At 36.7% G+C, this 19,885-nt stretch overlaps 1 protein-coding gene across 2 annotated transcripts in view; it reads right to left on the bottom strand.

Moving 5' to 3' along the window:
• The window catches only part of MYO3B (myosin IIIB), a 194,985-nt gene that overhangs the window by 104,539 nt on the left and 70,561 nt on the right, over positions 1–19,885 (bottom strand). Inside the window, exons 12-14 of one of the 2 annotated variants that reach the window (XM_066189973.1) lie at positions 12,044–12,199; positions 1,605–1,701; positions 609–725 (exon numbers count right to left, since the gene is read on the bottom strand). In XM_066189973.1, the coding sequence (XP_066046070.1) occupies positions 609–725; positions 1,605–1,701; positions 12,044–12,199 (370 nt within the window). Of the gene's footprint in view, positions 1–608; positions 726–1,604; positions 1,702–8,721; positions 9,271–12,043; positions 12,200–19,885 lie in introns of those variants that run through there. The other variant, XM_066189971.1, reaches the window with a different exon arrangement.

The raw sequence follows: 19,885 nt of genomic DNA on the forward strand, positions 1-19,885 counted from the left end.
ATCACAAGGAAGAGAATTTCAAACACAAGCCCTCAATCAAGGAAATAACCAATTTATGCAAAAGAAACTTACAGTGAATCTGAATTCTGGGCCCCTATCTGAAGCCCTGATTTAGGCATCCACAGAGATAAAGTTATTTTTAGCTCCATGTCTCTTCATATTTGTAGGGAACTGAAGTGGCAGTTATGTTTACAGCATTTGATTCATTTGGTTCATTTGTTTCTTTTAAGCCAGAGCTGACGGCACAGGACATGTAATAACCCTCAGTCAGAGCAATTCTTCTTCTTCAGCAAGCAAAAACCTCAGCATGAGGAGGTTCATAAAACCATCTTCTGTTTCCCAAAAGAAAGCCCTAAATGCTAGACAAGAGGCACAGCAGTGCCTGCGGTAATCTCTGCCCCTCCTCCAAGAAGTGAATGAAATCAAATGAAACCAAATTTAACAAACAAAACAATACAAAGTCAAATTTTAGCCACACTGTTCTGGAAAAAGAAAAGGCTGAGGTTTAGTCTGTGCTCCTAACTTCCAGCATCACTTAAGAATTTTAGCTAGTGGTGTTAACATAAAATGTAAAGCAACTTCCATCCTCAGCTTGGAATCTCTCTTACCTGGGGAGAATAAATGCTGAGATTCTGGAAGGGGTTCAAGGCTATTAGAATGTCTCCAACGTAAGTATAAATCTGTAAGTCAGCATAACGTTTTTGCAGCTGATGGATAATTGTATCCTGAGAAGATTACAGAAAGTTTGATAGTTATACAGCATTTTCCCATTTAGGAAGATTTTTGTAAATATACTGAGAACACTGTTGAAAAAATATTTATTGTGCTTCTAATTATATTTTAAATGGCAAACCCGCAAAATCAAACATTTTCAAGATTCTTGCTAATGTCATAAAACAAAGTTAAATGGCAACTCCTCATTGCAAATTAGAATATTTTCTTATATCAGCCTGAGAAGCAAATCTTCTGAAGAGAAAATGGTGGTACACACTATTGCTGCAATTCCATAGAGCAAATGGTACATTTCCGTTTAATTGTTTTTATTTAGACATGAAAGAAGGATAATTTTTCAAGGATTAAATTTTAAGTAGTGGTAAAAGACTGTTTAAGCAGGACATTAGCACAATTTAGTATCACGTCTTTTCCTTGCTGGCATGTAATTTAAGGATTATCAACACAAGAATTTACAGATACTCTGCAAATAGGGGATACAGTGAAATTTGAAATTGATAGTTTTATTGCTTTTTATCTAGAAGCAGTAGAAAATACTATCCTATCTAAATCAATTACTTTTAAAAAAACCCACTTTAATCTAGATATTTATGACTAAACTTAGCATTTTAGGAAACTCACAAAAATAATTTAAACTAATTCATAATTAAATTCTTCCACATAACAGTATACACTGCTGCTACTTTTATGATGCTATATAGATTAAAGAAATGAGGGCAGCAGATTAGTCATGTGAGAATTCCTTTGCCTTGGTGAGACAAAAGATTGCAAGAAGGAAATATTTTCATTCTGCTAAGAGATGCCTAAAAAGCAGAAATAGGCAAGAATGTGCGGTACAATAGTCGGAAGCTGCTACTCAGACAGTACAGTACCTCATTGAGAACTTCTAGATTTACAAGATCATCATCTAGAGAGTACTTGTCAGCTTTGTCCACATGGTACGGTCTTCTCGTATGTATTCGTTCATGCCTGGAAGTTGTCAGGAGAGCACCAGTGTTATAAAAGTGTATCAGAGACCGCAAACATTAAGATGCAAAGGGAAGTCACAGGTGAATGGTTTTGCCATGCAGAAACACAGGCATGCTCTCTGAAATGCATGATTTTGCTTGTGATATCCTTTAACAAAAGCAATAGATCAGCTTGCTGTCCGGTGGTTTCTCTTTCACACTATATAATAACCCTATCTATTTATCAATGTTCAGCAAAGATTGACTACTTACAGACTTACTACTCCTCACTCACACTCAGTAAACAAAAAAAAAATTCTTCCTCTTTTCCCTTCCCTCCTTGCTCTAAGTTAATAAATTACCACTTAGTTTAATTAAATGCTACCCCCACATGCCCAGCCATAGTACTGTCATCTAAGGAAGTTATTAGAAGCAGTATGTAGTATAAAAACCCACTGTTACCTTGATGTATGCCAAAGTGACTCCTCAGATGACCCTAGATGCGGCCCAAAACAATGTTTTTGAACCACAGTTGCCATTAGATTCTAAACTGTACGGATGTTCAGTCGGCTTGTCTCCAGAGATTTAAGGCACACAACAAGCAGCAGAGACAAACTGTCACATAACCCCTTTATAATCAGATTATACTGAAGGAATCTTTGAAAATGCAGTGTATATGTTTTTAAACAACACATCATGTTGAAATGGGACCAAATTAAGAGGCTGTAACATGTCTTCCACAGAGGGTGTGAAATATGAATGCTGTAAGTGTAACTAGGCTTTTCTTTACAACAAACATAATCAAAGCATAGTAGAGGGACACCCACCGAGATACAGTCTGCATCCTGCTGAGTAACATTTAGCATTGATCCTCAGTGACAGTCCTTGACAGATTGTTTTTGCATTGGTTGCACATAGAAAGTAACAGTCACATGATCAAGCATCCCAAAACAAGGCTAAATATTACATCAAGCACTAACAGAACAGTATTGTAACTTGGCAGAAAACACTTGTTTATCTATAATGTTCAAGGTTAATATGAAGATGTAGCAGGTTTCTTTAATCATATCTTCATAAGCTCTTGGAATCCTTTTTAAAAAATTAACAGTGAGGCATTTGCATTTCCCCCCTTTATGAATACTTCTACATTTCAAGCTAATCAGCTTTCATTCAGTAAAGAGAATGTTTCCGTATCCAAGAGCTATTACATCATCAGAGGAATTATTGCAAGGAAAGCCTCTAATAAAGAGGAAGGAGAAGAGTTTTAGCCATGTGTACAGCTTCCCTGATAATTGTGAATCACATTAAATTATCATCTTTTTCTTATGCCTACTTTTATTAATTTTCCTCATTTCTTTTGGGCTACTCAATGAGTTCTAGAAAACTATTCTTTAATGGTTTTATTTGAATTGTAACTAAATAAAACCATGCAAACCGTTTTGTCAGCTAGGAAACAAAACAGTGGGAAGACAGCAGGTTTTGCTGACAGTCCCACTACATTCCCACAGATGGTCGTTCACTTTATGTTGTACGTATGAAGCAATAAAAGAAGGACACAAGAAGACAAATAAGAAGCTATGAAAGAAAAATTGTTATAGTGGGTATTATTTCCTGTGGGCAGCATAGTGACCATTTCAATCTGTTCAAAATTCCATTCAAATAAATCTTCCATTTCCTGGTCTTCAATTAGGTATTGGGTTGTGGGTTCTTTTTGGTTTTGTTTTTTTTTTTTGAGTCACTATATGCAAAAACATTACACTTTGCTGACAAGCCAGATCCTCAAAGGAGTAAAAACGCATGATGTACTACTAGGGTTTTAAAGTGTTTCTCTTTCAAACCAGAATTCAACCTCTTATTTTACTACATAGAAAAACACCGTCATTAATAATGTAAATCATTTAGAGATGGGAGCACCCCTCAGTGTACAAACGAAGGAAATATTTTAACAGTTGCTTTACTTCATGAGGATGTAACTAACAAAGCAATGGCCAGATATTTCAGCTAACATAACACATCTGTGAAGCTCGTTCTTCCTGGAGCAAAACATCATAGCCACAAGACTAAATTGCAACAAACTGCAAGTAAGGACACATCTACCAGAGGTGCAAGGAGGAGGGGGAAGAGGGCACATTCAAACCTAAGCATGTCTAATTGCAGAATGGCTTTGTAAACTAATCTGTTATCTGATTGTGTATTAAACTCCTGCTGTTTGTTCCCCTTAAGTGATAAACGAATTAATTTTTTTTTATTGGAAAGGGTTCCTTTTAAGCCTATGTAAATAAATAAGAAAACTGGTCTTGGTTAAAAATAAGTAAAACATATATACCTTTGTGCACATATTTTCTGGCACATAACTCATTTTCCTAAGTACATGATTAAGAAGAGGATATTAGGAGCATAACATCACATTAGCTTCAAATCTCCTGCTGGCCTCATCAGTTTTTCTCCTGACCCTATGTCCTCCAGTGCATTGACAGAGTGGGAAAGAAAAATACACAGAGCAACCTTTAATTATTTCCACAATTTTACATCAGAAATACAATCTACTTTTAAAACATATATTAAAAATTCTTAAAAAGAAGAAGGAAACACTCTTAATTGGGGAAATAACTGTCACTATATTTTTTGCATAAAAAGTAGAATTATCAGCCATTTTTTCTATTACCCCTCCTTTCTGGCAACATATAAAAAGTACAAACTCGAAGCAAAATGAAAATCAAAGATGTCATGTTATCTTCCTTAAGTTTCTAGTAATTTTCTGAAGCAATCCCTGCAAGATGTAGTCTCTTCACAAAAGAACTGCCATAAAGAGTGCAAAGGGCCAGTCACTCTAGGTACCTAACTTCATTATAGAATCACAGGATGGTTTGGGTTAGAAGAGACCTGAAGAGCATCATTAGATTGACTCCAGAAATCTAGTGATGAGCACTGTCTGTTGAAATAGGCTCTACGCTTCAAAGCACCCTCCTGTTACCATTTTATCAGGCGGGAATAGCCGGAAGGGACAGTTTTCTTGGATTTTGTAGGAAGAGCAGAAGGTAAGACGCATCTCTCCCTTGGGAGAACCATTTCATGAAAAGGCAGGAAGCATTCATTTGTTCTGTTGGTGGTAAAGATATAGTTTGAAAGAAAAGTAACCAGTTACAGTAATAGAAGTGCACTGTAAATAGCTATACACTCCTATATTCTGCTATCAAGGGATGGGGAAAGAAAAGCTGGATGGACCACACAGACTTCTAGATCAAAAAGTCATTTTGCTAGCAGGTCCAACCTGAGCAACAAAGCAACACAGACCAAGAATTTTTGCCTTCAGTGGGAAGCTTCTTCTCTAATCTCTCTCTCCTCTACCCCTAACATCTTTAGGGCCTTCCAATAGGCCTGCACTTTATCATGTTGGTGCAGTTAAGCATTTATGTTTAGTGTTTGCTTGTTTCTAGGATTCACAAAGGCGCAACAGTTTCTGTATTTGGTCTTCTTTCCATTACAGTCAATTTCAAAATTAATTCCTGAGATTTACAAGAAAAATACTCAACACAATGAGAAAGAAAAAAACTGAGAGTGTGATACTGCCACACAGAGATATACAGCCTATTTCCCAAGCATTGCAAAGACTTAATTTTGCTTCTTTGCATCAAGTTTCAGCCTGAAGAAATTTGTTGAAACAAGGTCATAATAGAGACACTGACACAACCTTAATTACAATAAAAATGCTACAGCTCTAGTTTAAAACCTCCAGTAAAAACACATGCACTATACTCAGAACACTTTCAGGGGCCACAGTAGCTTTGAGATTTAAAAAAAAAATATTACAACGGGGAAAAAAGAGTTTTAAACTCATTTGCCTAATATACATATAGAAGAAGGCTGAAAGAACTGTCTTAAATTACACTGTGTATATCATCAGAGAACTATTTCTGGTTCTGTTTCTGTTATTATCTCTGAGTCCAAAGAAAATTACTGGCTGGATGCAATCAAGTTCCTTGCAGTTAATTGCTTTCAAATCTAAATGTGAGTTGGCAGAGAAGTTTGATATCTGGTAGTAAGAGTTACTTCCTTGGATGGACTGCTGCTGTAATCCAGCTGGTTCATGAGAAGGGAGAAGCTGCCAAGGCATTGTACTGTCATTCTAATATCTGACAAGGTAGTCTGAACATTCCTGCCCTTCTCAAACTATTAAATGCTATTTTCTTTTTGTTTTTCTCCCCTTTTCTATTTCTTCCCCGGGCTACTTTTAAGTTTGATTCTTCCTGATGTAGAGATTTGCTTTTTATCCTTCAAAATGCAAGCTTTCACAAGTGTCTGCTCCCCATTACAGAAACAAACTTCCACATGGTGACCAGCACTGACCCAGCATCACCCAAAGCTGTAAACTCTGAACTCTTCATGAATAGTCTACCTTAAACTTGTCCAAAACCAGATTCATGCAAGTGCTGAAGTTTTTTTCATTCTTTTAAGAACTGAAACCAGAGGTTAGCAGAGCTTTTCTGATTGCTATGAAGAAGCCTATTTACCAACAGGAGCATAAGATACCTATTCTGCAGGAAAACATCCCAGAGAAGAATGAGCCATGTGTGGAGCTGGCCTCTTAAAACCTGCTGATAATTGGGAACCTGCCACTTTGAACCATGAAACCCAAACTATTCAATGCTTGATCAACATTAACTTTCAAAGATCAAATCATTACATAACATTTACATTGGGAGTTATTAGGCTATTGAAGAAATACAGAAGACCCTGGTTTGTCTCAACTTCACCTCCAGTGACATAAACAGAGCTAACTAAATAAATGTAGATGTCAACTGGTGATTATTAAATATTTTTGTTACTTTAAAATTAATATAGATTTATCTACCGCAATTCATACGGGTGCTTCACATTATCTCCTCTGAAGGAACAGGCAAATGCCACACAGAAACCCACAATATCTAAAATTTTGAAAGATAGCTTCAATGAATATTACCAAGAGCAAAAATTTTAAATGCATTCTGTGAAGACTCTTCTTCCCTGTCTCCAGTTCTAAGATTTTTATCAGCTTTTTCCCTCCTTGATGTTCTGCTTCTCCACCACAGTAAAAAGGCAGCTAATAGATCTGTTACTACATTTGAACGTCTTCCTCTCACACGCTGATATGACATTTCTTTTCTAGATTTTCTCCTACATGCTATTCTAGATAGAGCAATCTGTTACTTTAAGACAGAGCAGAAGTAGATAATTTAATTGTTGTACATTCAAATGGGAAAAGAAAAAACCAGAACATTTTAACTTCATTCCCTTTTCCTGATGGTCAGTACTTTTCAAGGCCATCAGATGAAGATTTAAAATTCTGCAGTGTTCCATTTGTTCTACTCACAAGGCTTGAAACATTTTTTGGGTTTTTTTATGGAATAAAATGGAAAGTTTACTTTTTTTTGAGAAAGTCTTCCTAAAGGATGCAAGATTTTATCATCATAATTTATGCAAGGAAGGGCTGGCACAATAGACAGAATACCAGGGTTCCAAATGATTTTCCCTTTTAAATGTCTCCATGACAAGTTCTGTTGTATTTTTACACATTATTTATGGAACTTCATATAAGTCCTAGCTTAAAAGGCTTTGAAAGTTTTTACATCTGTTTTTCAACTTTTTCAACATTGAAGCAGCTGCCAGCTTTGCCAGCTTGAGATAAAGTCCCAACAAGGACAAAAATACAGGGATAATAGTTGATGTTTATAAACAAACACCAGAGAATATACCCACCTTTTGCAGTGCATTTTGCCAGTGTAGACAGCATGAAGAGTCATTTAAAATTTAGCAATATTAAGAAACACACTAAATCTCTTCTGACTTTCTTCTTAAGCAGGCTGGTTATCAGCCTGTATGTTGGAATCTCTTGTCCCATGAATCAAAAAAGCAACCAACCACACGAATAAGTTCAAGAGATCAAAAGGTGTATTTGGAAAGTGAGCAGCTCTCTCATAACTCACTTAATGGATTATCAAACACACTCAAACATTATTTAACAAAAATCTCCACAACGAAAATGTTTACTGTTCAGTGAGAATTATTAATAGCCATAATTTGTAACATATCTTTACCTAGAGCCTTCCCAAAGCATTCCCCAGGCTCTAGGGCAGGAAGAATGAAAATAAAAATGGCTACAGCTCCAGGCATTATACATGTTTCTCTTCATTACCAGGTTTACAGTGACCTAACAGTACAGTACAGCTTAATAAAGCAAGATGAAGTTCTTGCCTCAGCAAACTGCTCTCTCTTTTTCATAGGTATAATATATTAAGTAAAACTATTAATAGCCATTTCATAAGTGGAAGGAACAGAGAAATATCGAGGGCAAGTGATAGAACAGATATTATACAGCAAATCAGAGTGAGAATGAGGAACAGAACACAAACCTCTAGTATGTTTTTGCATTAAATTCAGCGGATGCCTAAACATTCCTGTATTTTACTGACAAGCAATCATATGAATCTACATCTTGAGGAACCTGTTCCTGGAATATAGCAAGTTTATGGTAAGCTGAACTTGTGTACCCTTTTTTACTTAGTGAATATTCTTGATCGCACTCAGACACACTGAGTCTATCAACACTCAGTTATTATTTTTGTAACAAAAACATTTCTATAGTTCTGCTCATCATTCTTGACTGATGTTTGCTTGTTCTGTTGGCAGACCTTTCTGTAACTTAGACTCCTTCTTTTTTCCTCCGTTCTCCAATTTGATGCGACATGAGGTACCAGTCTTTAGGAATCAATGACATCTTCTGTTTTCACAATGTTACTCTGTGGAAGGACACTATTTGAACAACCATCTTACAATGTTTGTATGAATACAGAAGTGGGAAAGTAAAAAAAAAAAAAAAAAAAAAAGGAAAAAACTGAGTGAGATCCTATGAAAGCATCCTCTCTGATTTTAAGAAATGCTTCCTGCCTAGAGGCAGCTATATATTGATAGGAATAAGACTGCTGTGACTCCCAAGACGAACTAGAAATCAGTATTCATGTGTTAAAAAGGAATTCTGCATTTGACTTTAGAATAGATGGGGAAGAAAAATTCAGCATGGCTGGAATGAATACATGTGAAGCAACATTCTGATGTACTAACCTTTATTTTTCAAGGATTGAAGAACTTTCATAAAAATAGAACTAATGGACTACTTAACACTGAATAATTTCGTAGAATTAAACTGATGATAGCAATAAATGTGTCTTAACAGGCTTCTTTGAGCTTAAGGTCAATAAAGAGCCCCTTCAGTTCAGAGGTCTGATGAAATGTACTGAAGTTAAGCCTAGCTATACTGCACACAAAGTAGTTGACAAAAGAAGAATGAAAAAAAAATAATAAAATGGGGTGATGTTTCAGTCTGTGACTCCAGAGGCCAACCCAGATGATCCTTCCAAAAGGGGCGAGCCTGTTTCTTTCTACCACTCTCCTGCTTATTCCTGGGCATGTGAAGCATTCCCTCCTTCACTTTAGCTATATCACCTGAGGCACGACTCTGCAATCACTAACAGAGTAGAAAGTTATCTGTGTTACTGCCAGCTTAGTTTTTTCCTCTCAGTGTAGAAGTTCAGGCTCAGGAGGTTTTTCACAATCCCTGAAACAGCAATAAAAACAAAATCAGGAGTTTGTTCCCGGGAGCCAAGGGAAAATGAGAAAAAGAAGCCAGTTCTCTCTTTTTCACTAGCAGTGCACTGCTAGATCAGCTCTCCATGTCTCTCCTTCACGTGCTCTAGGTCATTAGTACTGACTTTCAAGTCTGGAGGCTTGCTCTCAGGCACAATGACCTGAAGTGATTTACCAAAATAGGCGAAACTGGCATGGCTCCACTGGAAAGAGAATCCTATTTAAAACCCCACAGGCGCTGAGTCAGTACAGAATCAAAAGACACAAATCCAAAGCATCATCCTGGTGACAAAACACAGATACCTCCTGATCTGCTGTCATCACCAGTGACTCCCCGGGCTCCCTCAAAGAAGTGCTGTTAACACAAGCATACTGATGATTTACCAGTTTCTGGAAATTTTCAGTCTGTGCTCTGAGAACATTTTCTCTTAATTATCTTTTAAATAATTGATATGTAGTGTTGCTCTACAAAAATGGGTGTCTATTTTTTTTTATTTCTGAACACCAGGAAACGCATGTACATTTCATTGTGCCTGTCACGGGCACATCAATAAACAGAAAAAGCATGCACTATATTCAATGTTGTAATAGAAACGTTTTACCTAACGTGGATTTGAATCGGCCTTATTTACTTAGAAGTGGTGACCATACATTCAGATGACTTCTACACATCAGTACAAATGAATGCCAGTAAATTTTTAACAGTACCATCTGGTTATATGTTCTTCTGCATGTCAAATTTTGTATTGAAAATTACATTGTAGATGCATCACAGAGGTTTTAAAGGCTTTTAATTGTAACAATTTTTCTAGAGGGTACAACATCCCTATTACAGAGCCAAGTTTTTTACTGTTAGGAGGCTATGTCAATCCTCTGGGGAAAATTATAATTAGATGCTCTTGGTGGTTCATTCTTTTGTAATAATCTTATGTTTCTAGTCCAGTGTTAACTGTCTGGCCCACAGACTTAATATTTTGCAGGGATGTACTTTTGCTATCTCATTAAAGCTTGTACCAAATTGATCAAATTTAAAATCTGTAGAATATTATTCTGAACAATGTGTTGCCAATTTCAGAGGTAAGCAATAAGTAGATTTTCGTCCCCACTTAGCATGCTCTCAACCCTGATCACAGTGGGCTGGTGCTTCACAGAAGTAAGGATACCACAAAACAATGCTAAAACAATTAGAAAGATTTTTGTTTGAAAATAAAACATTTAAGCTGGGTTAGGTGGTGAGGACAGACAAGGAGTTAAACTCCCTCAGATGAGCACTGATTCATACTAGGGTGCTGGGAAGCAAAATCCTTCTTAAGTCCAGTCATGTCTAAGGTGCAGAAGCTTGTCTGTCACAGCACACCCAGTTAATACATGAAAAGGCTTGAGGAAAGAAATGCTGTCGTGGTCTTGGTTCTTTGTCACTCCACATTATGGAGCTCAATCCCAGAAGAATGTATTGGAATACCATGACAAATCCATTTCGGAGCTCCTCTCAGCACAAGGATCATTTCACTCTGTCTATATGTGCAATCAGGTCAACAGCGGGAAAAATTCTTATACCTCTTAGGCCAGCCATGCTAGAGCTGTAGGCAATGTGATCTGTGAGGTGCTATATGGGGAAGGAATCTTAGGAAACTAGATAAAGCAGTAACTTCTATAATGCTGGCATAACTCCCACTTACAGTGAGCATTTCCAGATATGTTTTCCCAGAAAACAAATGAAGAAACCAACAAGAAAAAGCATGTACAGCCCACAAAGCAAACAAAAATCAACCACAGAAGTCAGCGTCACCTTGAAACTGTATTTAACAACCATTCCTTCATTTTAACTTGTACATTTTGGTTTGGGCCTTTAGCATTTAAACCACAGAGTTTTATGGGATGCAAGTATATACGTGTTTATGACTTATGAATCACAACATCTAATTTACTTCATCAACATTAGTAAGTGGTTATTTATAATAATGGGCCAGAGCTTATCTAACTCTAGAATTTCATATTACAGAATGATTGCTGAGCCTGGGACAGTGTGTTCATTTGCTTTAATTCTCTTTTGAAACAGTGAAATTCTGCCACCCTCTGGACAACTAAACGAAGACATACTTACAATCTGCTTCAAAAGATGCCACTTCTGTCGATAAAAGTACATTGTTTTTCAAGCACATTTTAAAATTAATTACTGGGCTTAATGAAAAACAATAAGTTATTATTAAACTATAGGCAAAACAACTACTTTCAGTACTGAACAGCCTTCTTACTTAATTGGATTTAATCAAACAGTAAACTTCAAAATTTTCTGTTCTTAACTTTCTCTAGCAGTCACTTGAATGCTCACAGCTGTATTTTTAAAGATCTGTTACCAAAGTAGGATATAATGCAAATTATGACATCATGTTTCATGCCCACATTTATTTCCACAAATCAGAACATTCTGGAATTATCAGCATCTTTCTGACTGAGCCAAATGAGAACAAGTATAGAACCGAGTTCAGTGGGAGAAGGGAAGGCAAAGAAGGTTGCATCACAGCTGATGAAACTAGCTTTAAAAATATCAAAGGGAAAACACAACTCTTACAATCACATGGCAAGCAGCACTTGTTGCTAATAATATTACCAGTCAATGCATTAATACGATCATTTGGAACAGTAAAAGTCACATTCAAAGTTTCAATTTGTGCTTCCAGTATAAGTGTGGTGAAGGAAGGTCAGAGCATAGATGTTACTAGAAACAGTACCTTGTACAGTACCTTGTTTTGGCTGTGGAGCCTAGCTGCTGCTGTTCTTGGATGAGCTCAGCCAGCTGTTTTTGCAAAGACATATCTTTACCATGTACTTGTTTAATAAATGGATGTTCCAAAAGATGGGTGACTGAAGGGCGCTTTTCAAAATCTTTGATTAGACACCTGTGACAGAGAAATAGGGGTCTCAGACAATGATGTCATATGATTACAGCATGAATTCATATTACTGTGTGGCTGTTACTCCATTTTCTTCTTCCGCAAATTTGAGTTCCTCAACATGTAACAAGACTCTTCCATACTGCAATAAATCTGGCATAAAATACTTAGCTAAGTGAATGCACTCTACAAGTATATTAGTATAAAGACTACAAATTTGAGCTTATTTAATCTTTTTTTAAACATAACTAGATAAAGGGAAAAAATGACATTGTATCCTGTAAGAGCTCCACAGTTAATATACATAAAAATTAAGATGAATAGACAACATTTCATTCACTTTAATTTTCTGCTTATTCTCCGATGAGAGTTTGACTATGAACTGTAGGATACAGCCTATTGAAAATCACAACTGAAACCTGTGGTACAACACTAATCAGAATGATTTGATATAGAGCTTTGTTTATAAAATGAATGCTATGGGTAGATATTCTATACCACAATGATGAGTGTTAGCAGAAGAATTACAGAAAATTCTGCAAACCTGTATAATTCAGTCTGGAAGAGAAAGGAATCGGTCAGAATTAAATGCTAGCCAGGGTACCAAAGGAACAGGTGAACCAGTAATGAGTAAAGAAATCCGTCCTATTAAATCAGCATAAAATAAAGTACCATGCAATAAAGTACCATGCTAATTTATATAATCGAGATTTAAGTTTGGCAAAGCCATCACTCAAGTTGAATTATTTTCAGCATAATAAAACTGAAATAATACCGTTCAAACAGAAGGATGATCCAACAGGATAAGACGGCTTTCAAGTGTCCTCTAATTCATAATATTAAATCATTCTATTTATCTTGTTCAAATAATAATAAAAATGACATTATTTGAGAATGTGAAAAAGAAGTGCTGCAATTCAGTATATACCTCCCTTCCAGTATATTTAATTTTAGCGAATTATTATAATTTTAGCTCAAGATAAATTTATTTGATGAGATGCATTCATATGATATACTTCACAATTTCCTTTCATATTTGCTGAATAAGTACCTAAAGTATTTCCCTTGCAGGACCAAATATCACAAATAAAAACTATCATTTTAGCCAAAAGTTCAATGAAACTTTAATACATTTTAGAATTTATATTCTAGTAATAAAACTAACAATGTAAAAAATTTAAACTACATTACAAAAAATCATACAGATTGATTTCAAATATTACCAAACACATTAGCAAGTTATTAAAGTTTAGCCTCACCTCAAAACTTTACTGAAGACTAAAGTCTGGTCTTAAAACGATCCTGAAATATCTTTGAACATAACTTTAATACTTTAGGTTCCCAAAAACCATTTTTCTAACCTCTTCTGTACATCTAGTCCAGAAAAAAAAGTCTGTAAAATGTGTTACCAGTCTTGGAATTATTTTGCTATAGGCTAGAACTGTAGCCTCCTGATAGAAACACTAAAGCAACACAACCTGCTTTATCTCCATCCCTCTGAGGGCAAGGCTATAAATACCAGACCTTCCCCTCCATGAAAAGATCCATCATTACCCTTGAACAGGTTCTGACAATCTCCCCTACCCCTTTTCTTTTTTGTAATCTGGGAGTTTTAAAAGTCAATACACCCACACAGACAATATGATCCATGCCAATCCTGTTAAAATTCATGTTTCCTGAGAAAAAGGAAAAAAAGCATTTGAAAAGAAAGACAACATTAATCAGGAAGACAGAGGAAACGAGAACAAAACAAGTGCCACACATTATACAAATTCACAGATTGATGGCAAGTATCTGAAGTGGAGATTTCAGTCTGAAAAGCTCAGGCACTCGTGGTTTTTGCCATTCTATCAAGAATTCCAACTTTACAGTATTTGTATTTTCTTGTTAATATATAAATGTTCTTCTTAAATTTGATTTCATTTGAAGTTTTTCAGTACTATAAATGAATCCAAGTGATTGTATGTCATAGGATCATGGACAGTTTGTGTTGGAAGGGACCACTCAAGGTCATCTAGTTGAAATCCTCTGCAATGCACAGGGACATCAACTGTATCAAGTTGCTCAGAATCCTCAGTTTGACCCTGACTGTTTCCAGAGATGGGACATCTACCAACCTCTGTCAGTGTTTGACCTCAGCCTAAAACATGTCCTTTTGATATCTAGTCTGAATCTACTCTCTTTTTGTTTAAAACCATTATCTCTTGTCCTATCACAAAAGGCACTTGCTTCTCAGATAATAACATTAGAGTTTAAATGGATTCTCTTCAGTAAAATTATACAGTTCCAGACAGGATATCTTGTGTTTATCAAAAGCATGAAGAACATGCAAACCTTTGACCCGGTGGCACGCACTTATTAATATGAATTCTCTGAGCTCTGAACAATGCACCCACAGGGACACCATACAGATGTTACATGGGAGAAGTTACATGAGAGTTTTTCTATATACACAGCCCCTAGGTGAAACATCTAAATGTCCCAGATACTGCACTCATTGTGGAAGCCGAACAAGAAGAGACATTTTGGAGAAAAAAAGTTCTTAGCTTCTCTCTGGCATGCCTGAAATGTGAGCTTTTCAGGTCTGGCAGATGTTTTAATGAGCACAGGTAAGTTCTGTGAAGGAGGCAATCTTGGAGATCTTTAGGATTATCTTTGCTTCTGTTGCATAATCCTGCCAATCCCTCACTGACTATTCACTTTGTGTGCATGCTTCACCTTTCAATAATCCATGTTTATCTATTGTTCCATCTAAATGCAGCCTTCATTCTCTGGTAGTAGGATATTGCTGCAGTTTGTGTTCACATAGGATTTCACCTGAAACACAACCAAACCTTCATTAAATCACAGGATGACTACGGTAATGACACAAGACACATCAGCATGATTCTGAGATCAAACTCTCTGTTCCAAGCTCAGACAGAGCACAGCTCCTATTGTGCCAAGTTTGTATCCTCATTGGAAGAAGAGTTCTTTCAGATGGTTAACGTGATGACACAACAAAGCAGAGAGCCAGTAACTAACAGCTGCGCCAGGGTGTGGGAGAGCTGCTTAAATTCATGTCTGTAACTTCATGTGTGAGCACTTCAGCTTCAGGGAAGAGACTGACAGGAGAATGAACATTTCCACTGGAGTTGGTTTAATCCATCAAGTCAAATGGCAAGTTTCTAGCACTTTAAAAACACAGCAGCAGAAAGACCGGGTAGGCCATAGGGCACTGAAGTGTGTAAGGCACACTACTCTCCTTTGCTTCTAAACAGCAGAAGTTTTGGCAGTCACTTCTGGAAATTACTCCTTACTATGTTTCAAATGCAGTAAACAGCTTGCAGCTTAGTCACTGCAGGTACTGAGGGCTCAGTCTGTACTCAACTATTCAGTGCCAATTTGATGTCTCACCAGGCTTGCTGTGATGGAATGTAGGACGGAAAGCTGTCATGTGACACTGAAACCAAAGCCTTTATGTTTCTCAGTGCATATTCCTTTGTCCTTACTCCTCTCTATGTAGAAAAGCCTATTAATATTCTGCTTCTACACACTGTCAGTTCAACTGTGTTGCTTTTAGTGCAACATGAGTGCCTGCTGCTGTTCTTAGTGAACATCATCTGTAAAATAAAAATTCTTGGGCCACCACCTAAGTGCTAATGAAAAATGATGCATCAGACTGCCGGTGTCACTGCAGGTGTTCAATAAGGTGTCAATGTCATCCTACTGGAAGCACTACTGACACTACAGCGCTCTTCAAAAAAAAAAAAAAAAATCAACTGTTCCAATACTAAAGCCTGCACAAAAGGTGAGAATTATCACAAAGTTTTCTACTGACCTGCACTCTGACAAAGAATTATAATGTGTGGAAAAATAATTATATGAGAGTCTGAGTTCAAAGTTGCCAGTAAATTCAGTGAGAAAATGTATCTAACATCTATACCGGAAAAAAAGGTATCAAGAAGTAATAAACAAAAATTCAGTAATATTAACATTTGAAAGAGTACAGTAACTAAACAGCTTTTACAATTTCACTCATCATAAAATACTCTGAAATCAGTGTGTGCATTGTACAAGTGAAAAACAACATTAAAAAGCCCTATTAATGAAGGATTTGTTTTTGAGGAAAAAAAGAAAATGAAAATATTTTCAGCTTCTCACCTGAGCATTCATTTAAGACCAGTTTGGACAGTTAGTTCAGGCACTGTCAAACATCAACCATATTGCAATTATTCATAAAACCAGTAAATGTGCTGCACCTGCAAATTCAGCCAAATTGTTTGGCTCAGGGAAATTAAAAAAATAAATAAAGAAAAAAGAAAAAGGTGGTGCACATTAGTTTGAACTGAGAAAATTGACTAGCAAATCTACTACAAGATGGGTTTCAAATAAGGTATGATGAAAGTATCACATTTAGTCTGCTATTTTTTGGATCTAAAATAACAAAAAGGCTAAGTAAGTAGAGACTGAAAAAGAAATAAAAATTGTATGTTTGCCTTGACAAAAGTCAATCCATTACCTAACTGGAAATTCTAGTATCTTCCATCATGCTTTCTTGGCTGAAAATTAATTCTCAGAATTCATTAGCATCACTACATTAAACATAAGTTGCAGCCATTTGCAGCAATCTCACAGACAGGCTTCTAAGCACCATTTCCATTCTGCCACAATTACAAGCAAAGATGAAGCATTTATTAGCAGAGGATAAGAGCAGCCTCCCATCCACAGGCCCATCTGAGACAGCCTCTAAAAATTCACTGGCTGCTTGCACTCGGATGATAACATTGTTGGAATTGCTGGGTCTCACAATGTAAACAGCCATTTCACAAGTAGCGAATCAGATGGCTGAAAAGGAAAGATATTTATCAGCATTCATGAGCTAATATTTACTAATGAATAAATGGAAAGAAACAGTTTTCATAAGAACTGCAGTGGTGGTCTAAGTCTCCTGTGTGTTCAGAAATAGAAAAATAATTACTAACGTCACTCACTATTGCAGCCAAACCTAAGTAGAGCAGAAGCAGTTCTTTCAGAAATTCTCTTTCAATAGATCTATTATGGTCTATTTGACCTCAAGTACTTTCTTTAAAAAGAAAGAAATCAAGCAGCTGCAACTCTCATAGCTTAGTTACATTATGATTTATCACCAGTTTTTCGGTTTTTTCAATTACATTTTGTAAATGCTATATTTTCTGATGATTTCTTCTCTGCTAGAAGTATATTGCTGGAACTCATTTTGTCTCATAACCCAAAACCAGACATCAAGCAACTATTTAATATCTACATGCACAGAAGATACATAGGTTAATATTTGGAAGAAATTATGACTGTGTATCAGACATTATTAGAGCTGGGGGATTCACACAACAGCCTCTAGGTGACAGTGATACAAAGTCTCTGTGCTGTTCAACTGTTACCTGTTAGCTAAAGTCCTCATTGCCATTGCTCTGGTCCCTATCTCCCTGCCACTCCCTGCCTCATCACAGTGCTTCCCCCAACACCTGCTCCTCTCACAGCTCTAGACCACTCTCCCCTGCCCTCCACGTATTTCACTCCTTGCACGGCTGTCTAGCAGTGAGGAATGTTTCCAGGACTCTGCTAATAGGATAAAAGAGCTTTCCAGGGTCTTGAACCAGACTCCAGGTCATCCTGAGGTGTTAAGGTCCTCTTGTCCCAGTCCCAAAAAATACTGTTACCAGACTGTCCCAAAAGAGAGAGATGTTCTAGACTGGCTCAGCTGAGGTTCTAGAGTGGAAATTTCCCAAAGGAAGAAGAGTAAGGTCATATCCTCTTGAATGGAGAGAGCATTCTCTCCTAAGCAGGGAGAATGAAGTCTCGAGGTTCTGAGACCTTTTTAAAATCCGCATACTTACCTGATTACTTACATCACAATCTTGCTTCATGATGCAAGATTAATGAAATCAAGACCGTGACCTCAAAGGGGTTGACTACTCCTGCTTAGAGAAATGGAAGGACAGGCACTGACAAGCAGGATCATCTAGGCAAGATACATTAGATCAGAAACTTTCCAGTCAAGGAAGGAAAAATAACCATCTCTGAGATTTTTTTAGCTGGTTAAAATGCTCAGTAACTGAGTGTTCCTTCCACCTCTGTACCACATGTAGCTGTGACAGGCACTGTTCAATTACATGCAGCCAAGAGGTGGAGAAGACATTTCATGAACTACATCTGTAATAAGATGCAGAAATGTGCCTGCTTCTCTGACACTTCCCCGCTTTCCACTTGCAGGCCTGGCCATCCCCCACCACTGCAGGTCACTAATTTGCAAAAGGGAACTAAAAAACTTTAGACAGCTTTGCCAACAGCATTTCTGTTTTCAGTCCTAATTCAGCAGGACTCATAGGATAGAAACAACCTTATCTTCAGGAGTACATATAGCTGTCCCTTTGCAAAAGTAAATGCTGGGCACTAGGGATATGTGTGGAGGTTAAATAGGTCTCCTGCCTTGCACAGCATCCCATGATAAATAAATAAGGATTTTACTGCTCATTCTGCTACAATCAGATATCAGGACGAAAGACTGAATTTAAGACAAAGAACTCAATCATCACATGCATGGTATAAATTTTGAGGGTCAGAACACATTTATAACATTATTGATCTGCCTTTTGGTAGAAAATGGTGTAAATTACTAATCCTCCCTAAGAATGAGACAATTAGTCAAACACTGAAATGTCACCATCTCCTATTTTCTAAAATCTTCCTTCAGTTTAATGTTCAACATCAAGTGCCATATAGTATAATTTAGAGCACACATCTGAAACACAACTAAGATTCTATAGCACTGAAATTGTAAAATTATGTGTAGTAAATACCTTCACTTCTAAATCTTCAAAATCTAGAACAGGTTTCCCAGCCTTATTTGGGCTGGGTAAGCATTACAATTTATTTTGGTTTATATACATGGTTTAGGGAACAAACAACAGAAACTCTATGGAGTGGCACCTCTTGCAGCTCTTCAGGATGGGTCTGAGAGTTGAAATCTTTGAAATTTTACCAATGACAACAGAAATACAATCAGAATAACACTAGGAGCATCTCAAAACCACCAAATACATTTATTTATTGTATGATGAGATTGATGAATGGCCTTTCACCAGGAATTGGTCTGCTCTGTTCCTTTGGTCTGCCCCTGAAGACCCAGAAGAACAAAAACCCTTCAGAACCTTGCACAACTGAAGCTTTTTATTAGCAACAGTATGTTTTGCATGTGTACCAGAAATTCTCCCTCAGGTACCTATCCTACTTCAACACTACAGCATGCACTACCAGCTGATTTCAGGCAGGATTTTTGCTACAACAACTCATCAGAAAGTTGAAGAAAACTGAATTTATTATATATGTCCATTCCTCCGTATAAATACATATGTTTCATGCAATGTTCAAAAGTGGCAAAGATCTTTCATCAGGTATTATAATTTGGTATTTCAAGTTCATCTGTAGACAGGTTCTGAGAGTCTCCATCAATGAATGAAATGCAAAAATGTACAGATTGGGTGATAACCTTACACATGGCAATCTGTATCTTTCTGACATTTGCAAACCTCTGCCTTCCCAGACACCATGAAATTAGTAAGTTATGTCAAATGCATATCATGTTCTCAATGAAAGAAACAGTAAAATGTTCTTTATGTAACATGAACAGAATGTCACTAAACAATAGCTTAGATTGTGAAAAAACTTTATCTG

This window comes from Chamaea fasciata, unplaced genomic scaffold (genome assembly GCF_029207755.1).
Source record: "Chamaea fasciata isolate MVZ Bird 193981 ecotype frontalis unplaced genomic scaffold, bChaFas1.0.hap1 SCAF_8, whole genome shotgun sequence".
NCBI classification, from domain to species: domain Eukaryota; kingdom Metazoa; phylum Chordata; class Aves; order Passeriformes; family Sylviidae; genus Chamaea; species Chamaea fasciata.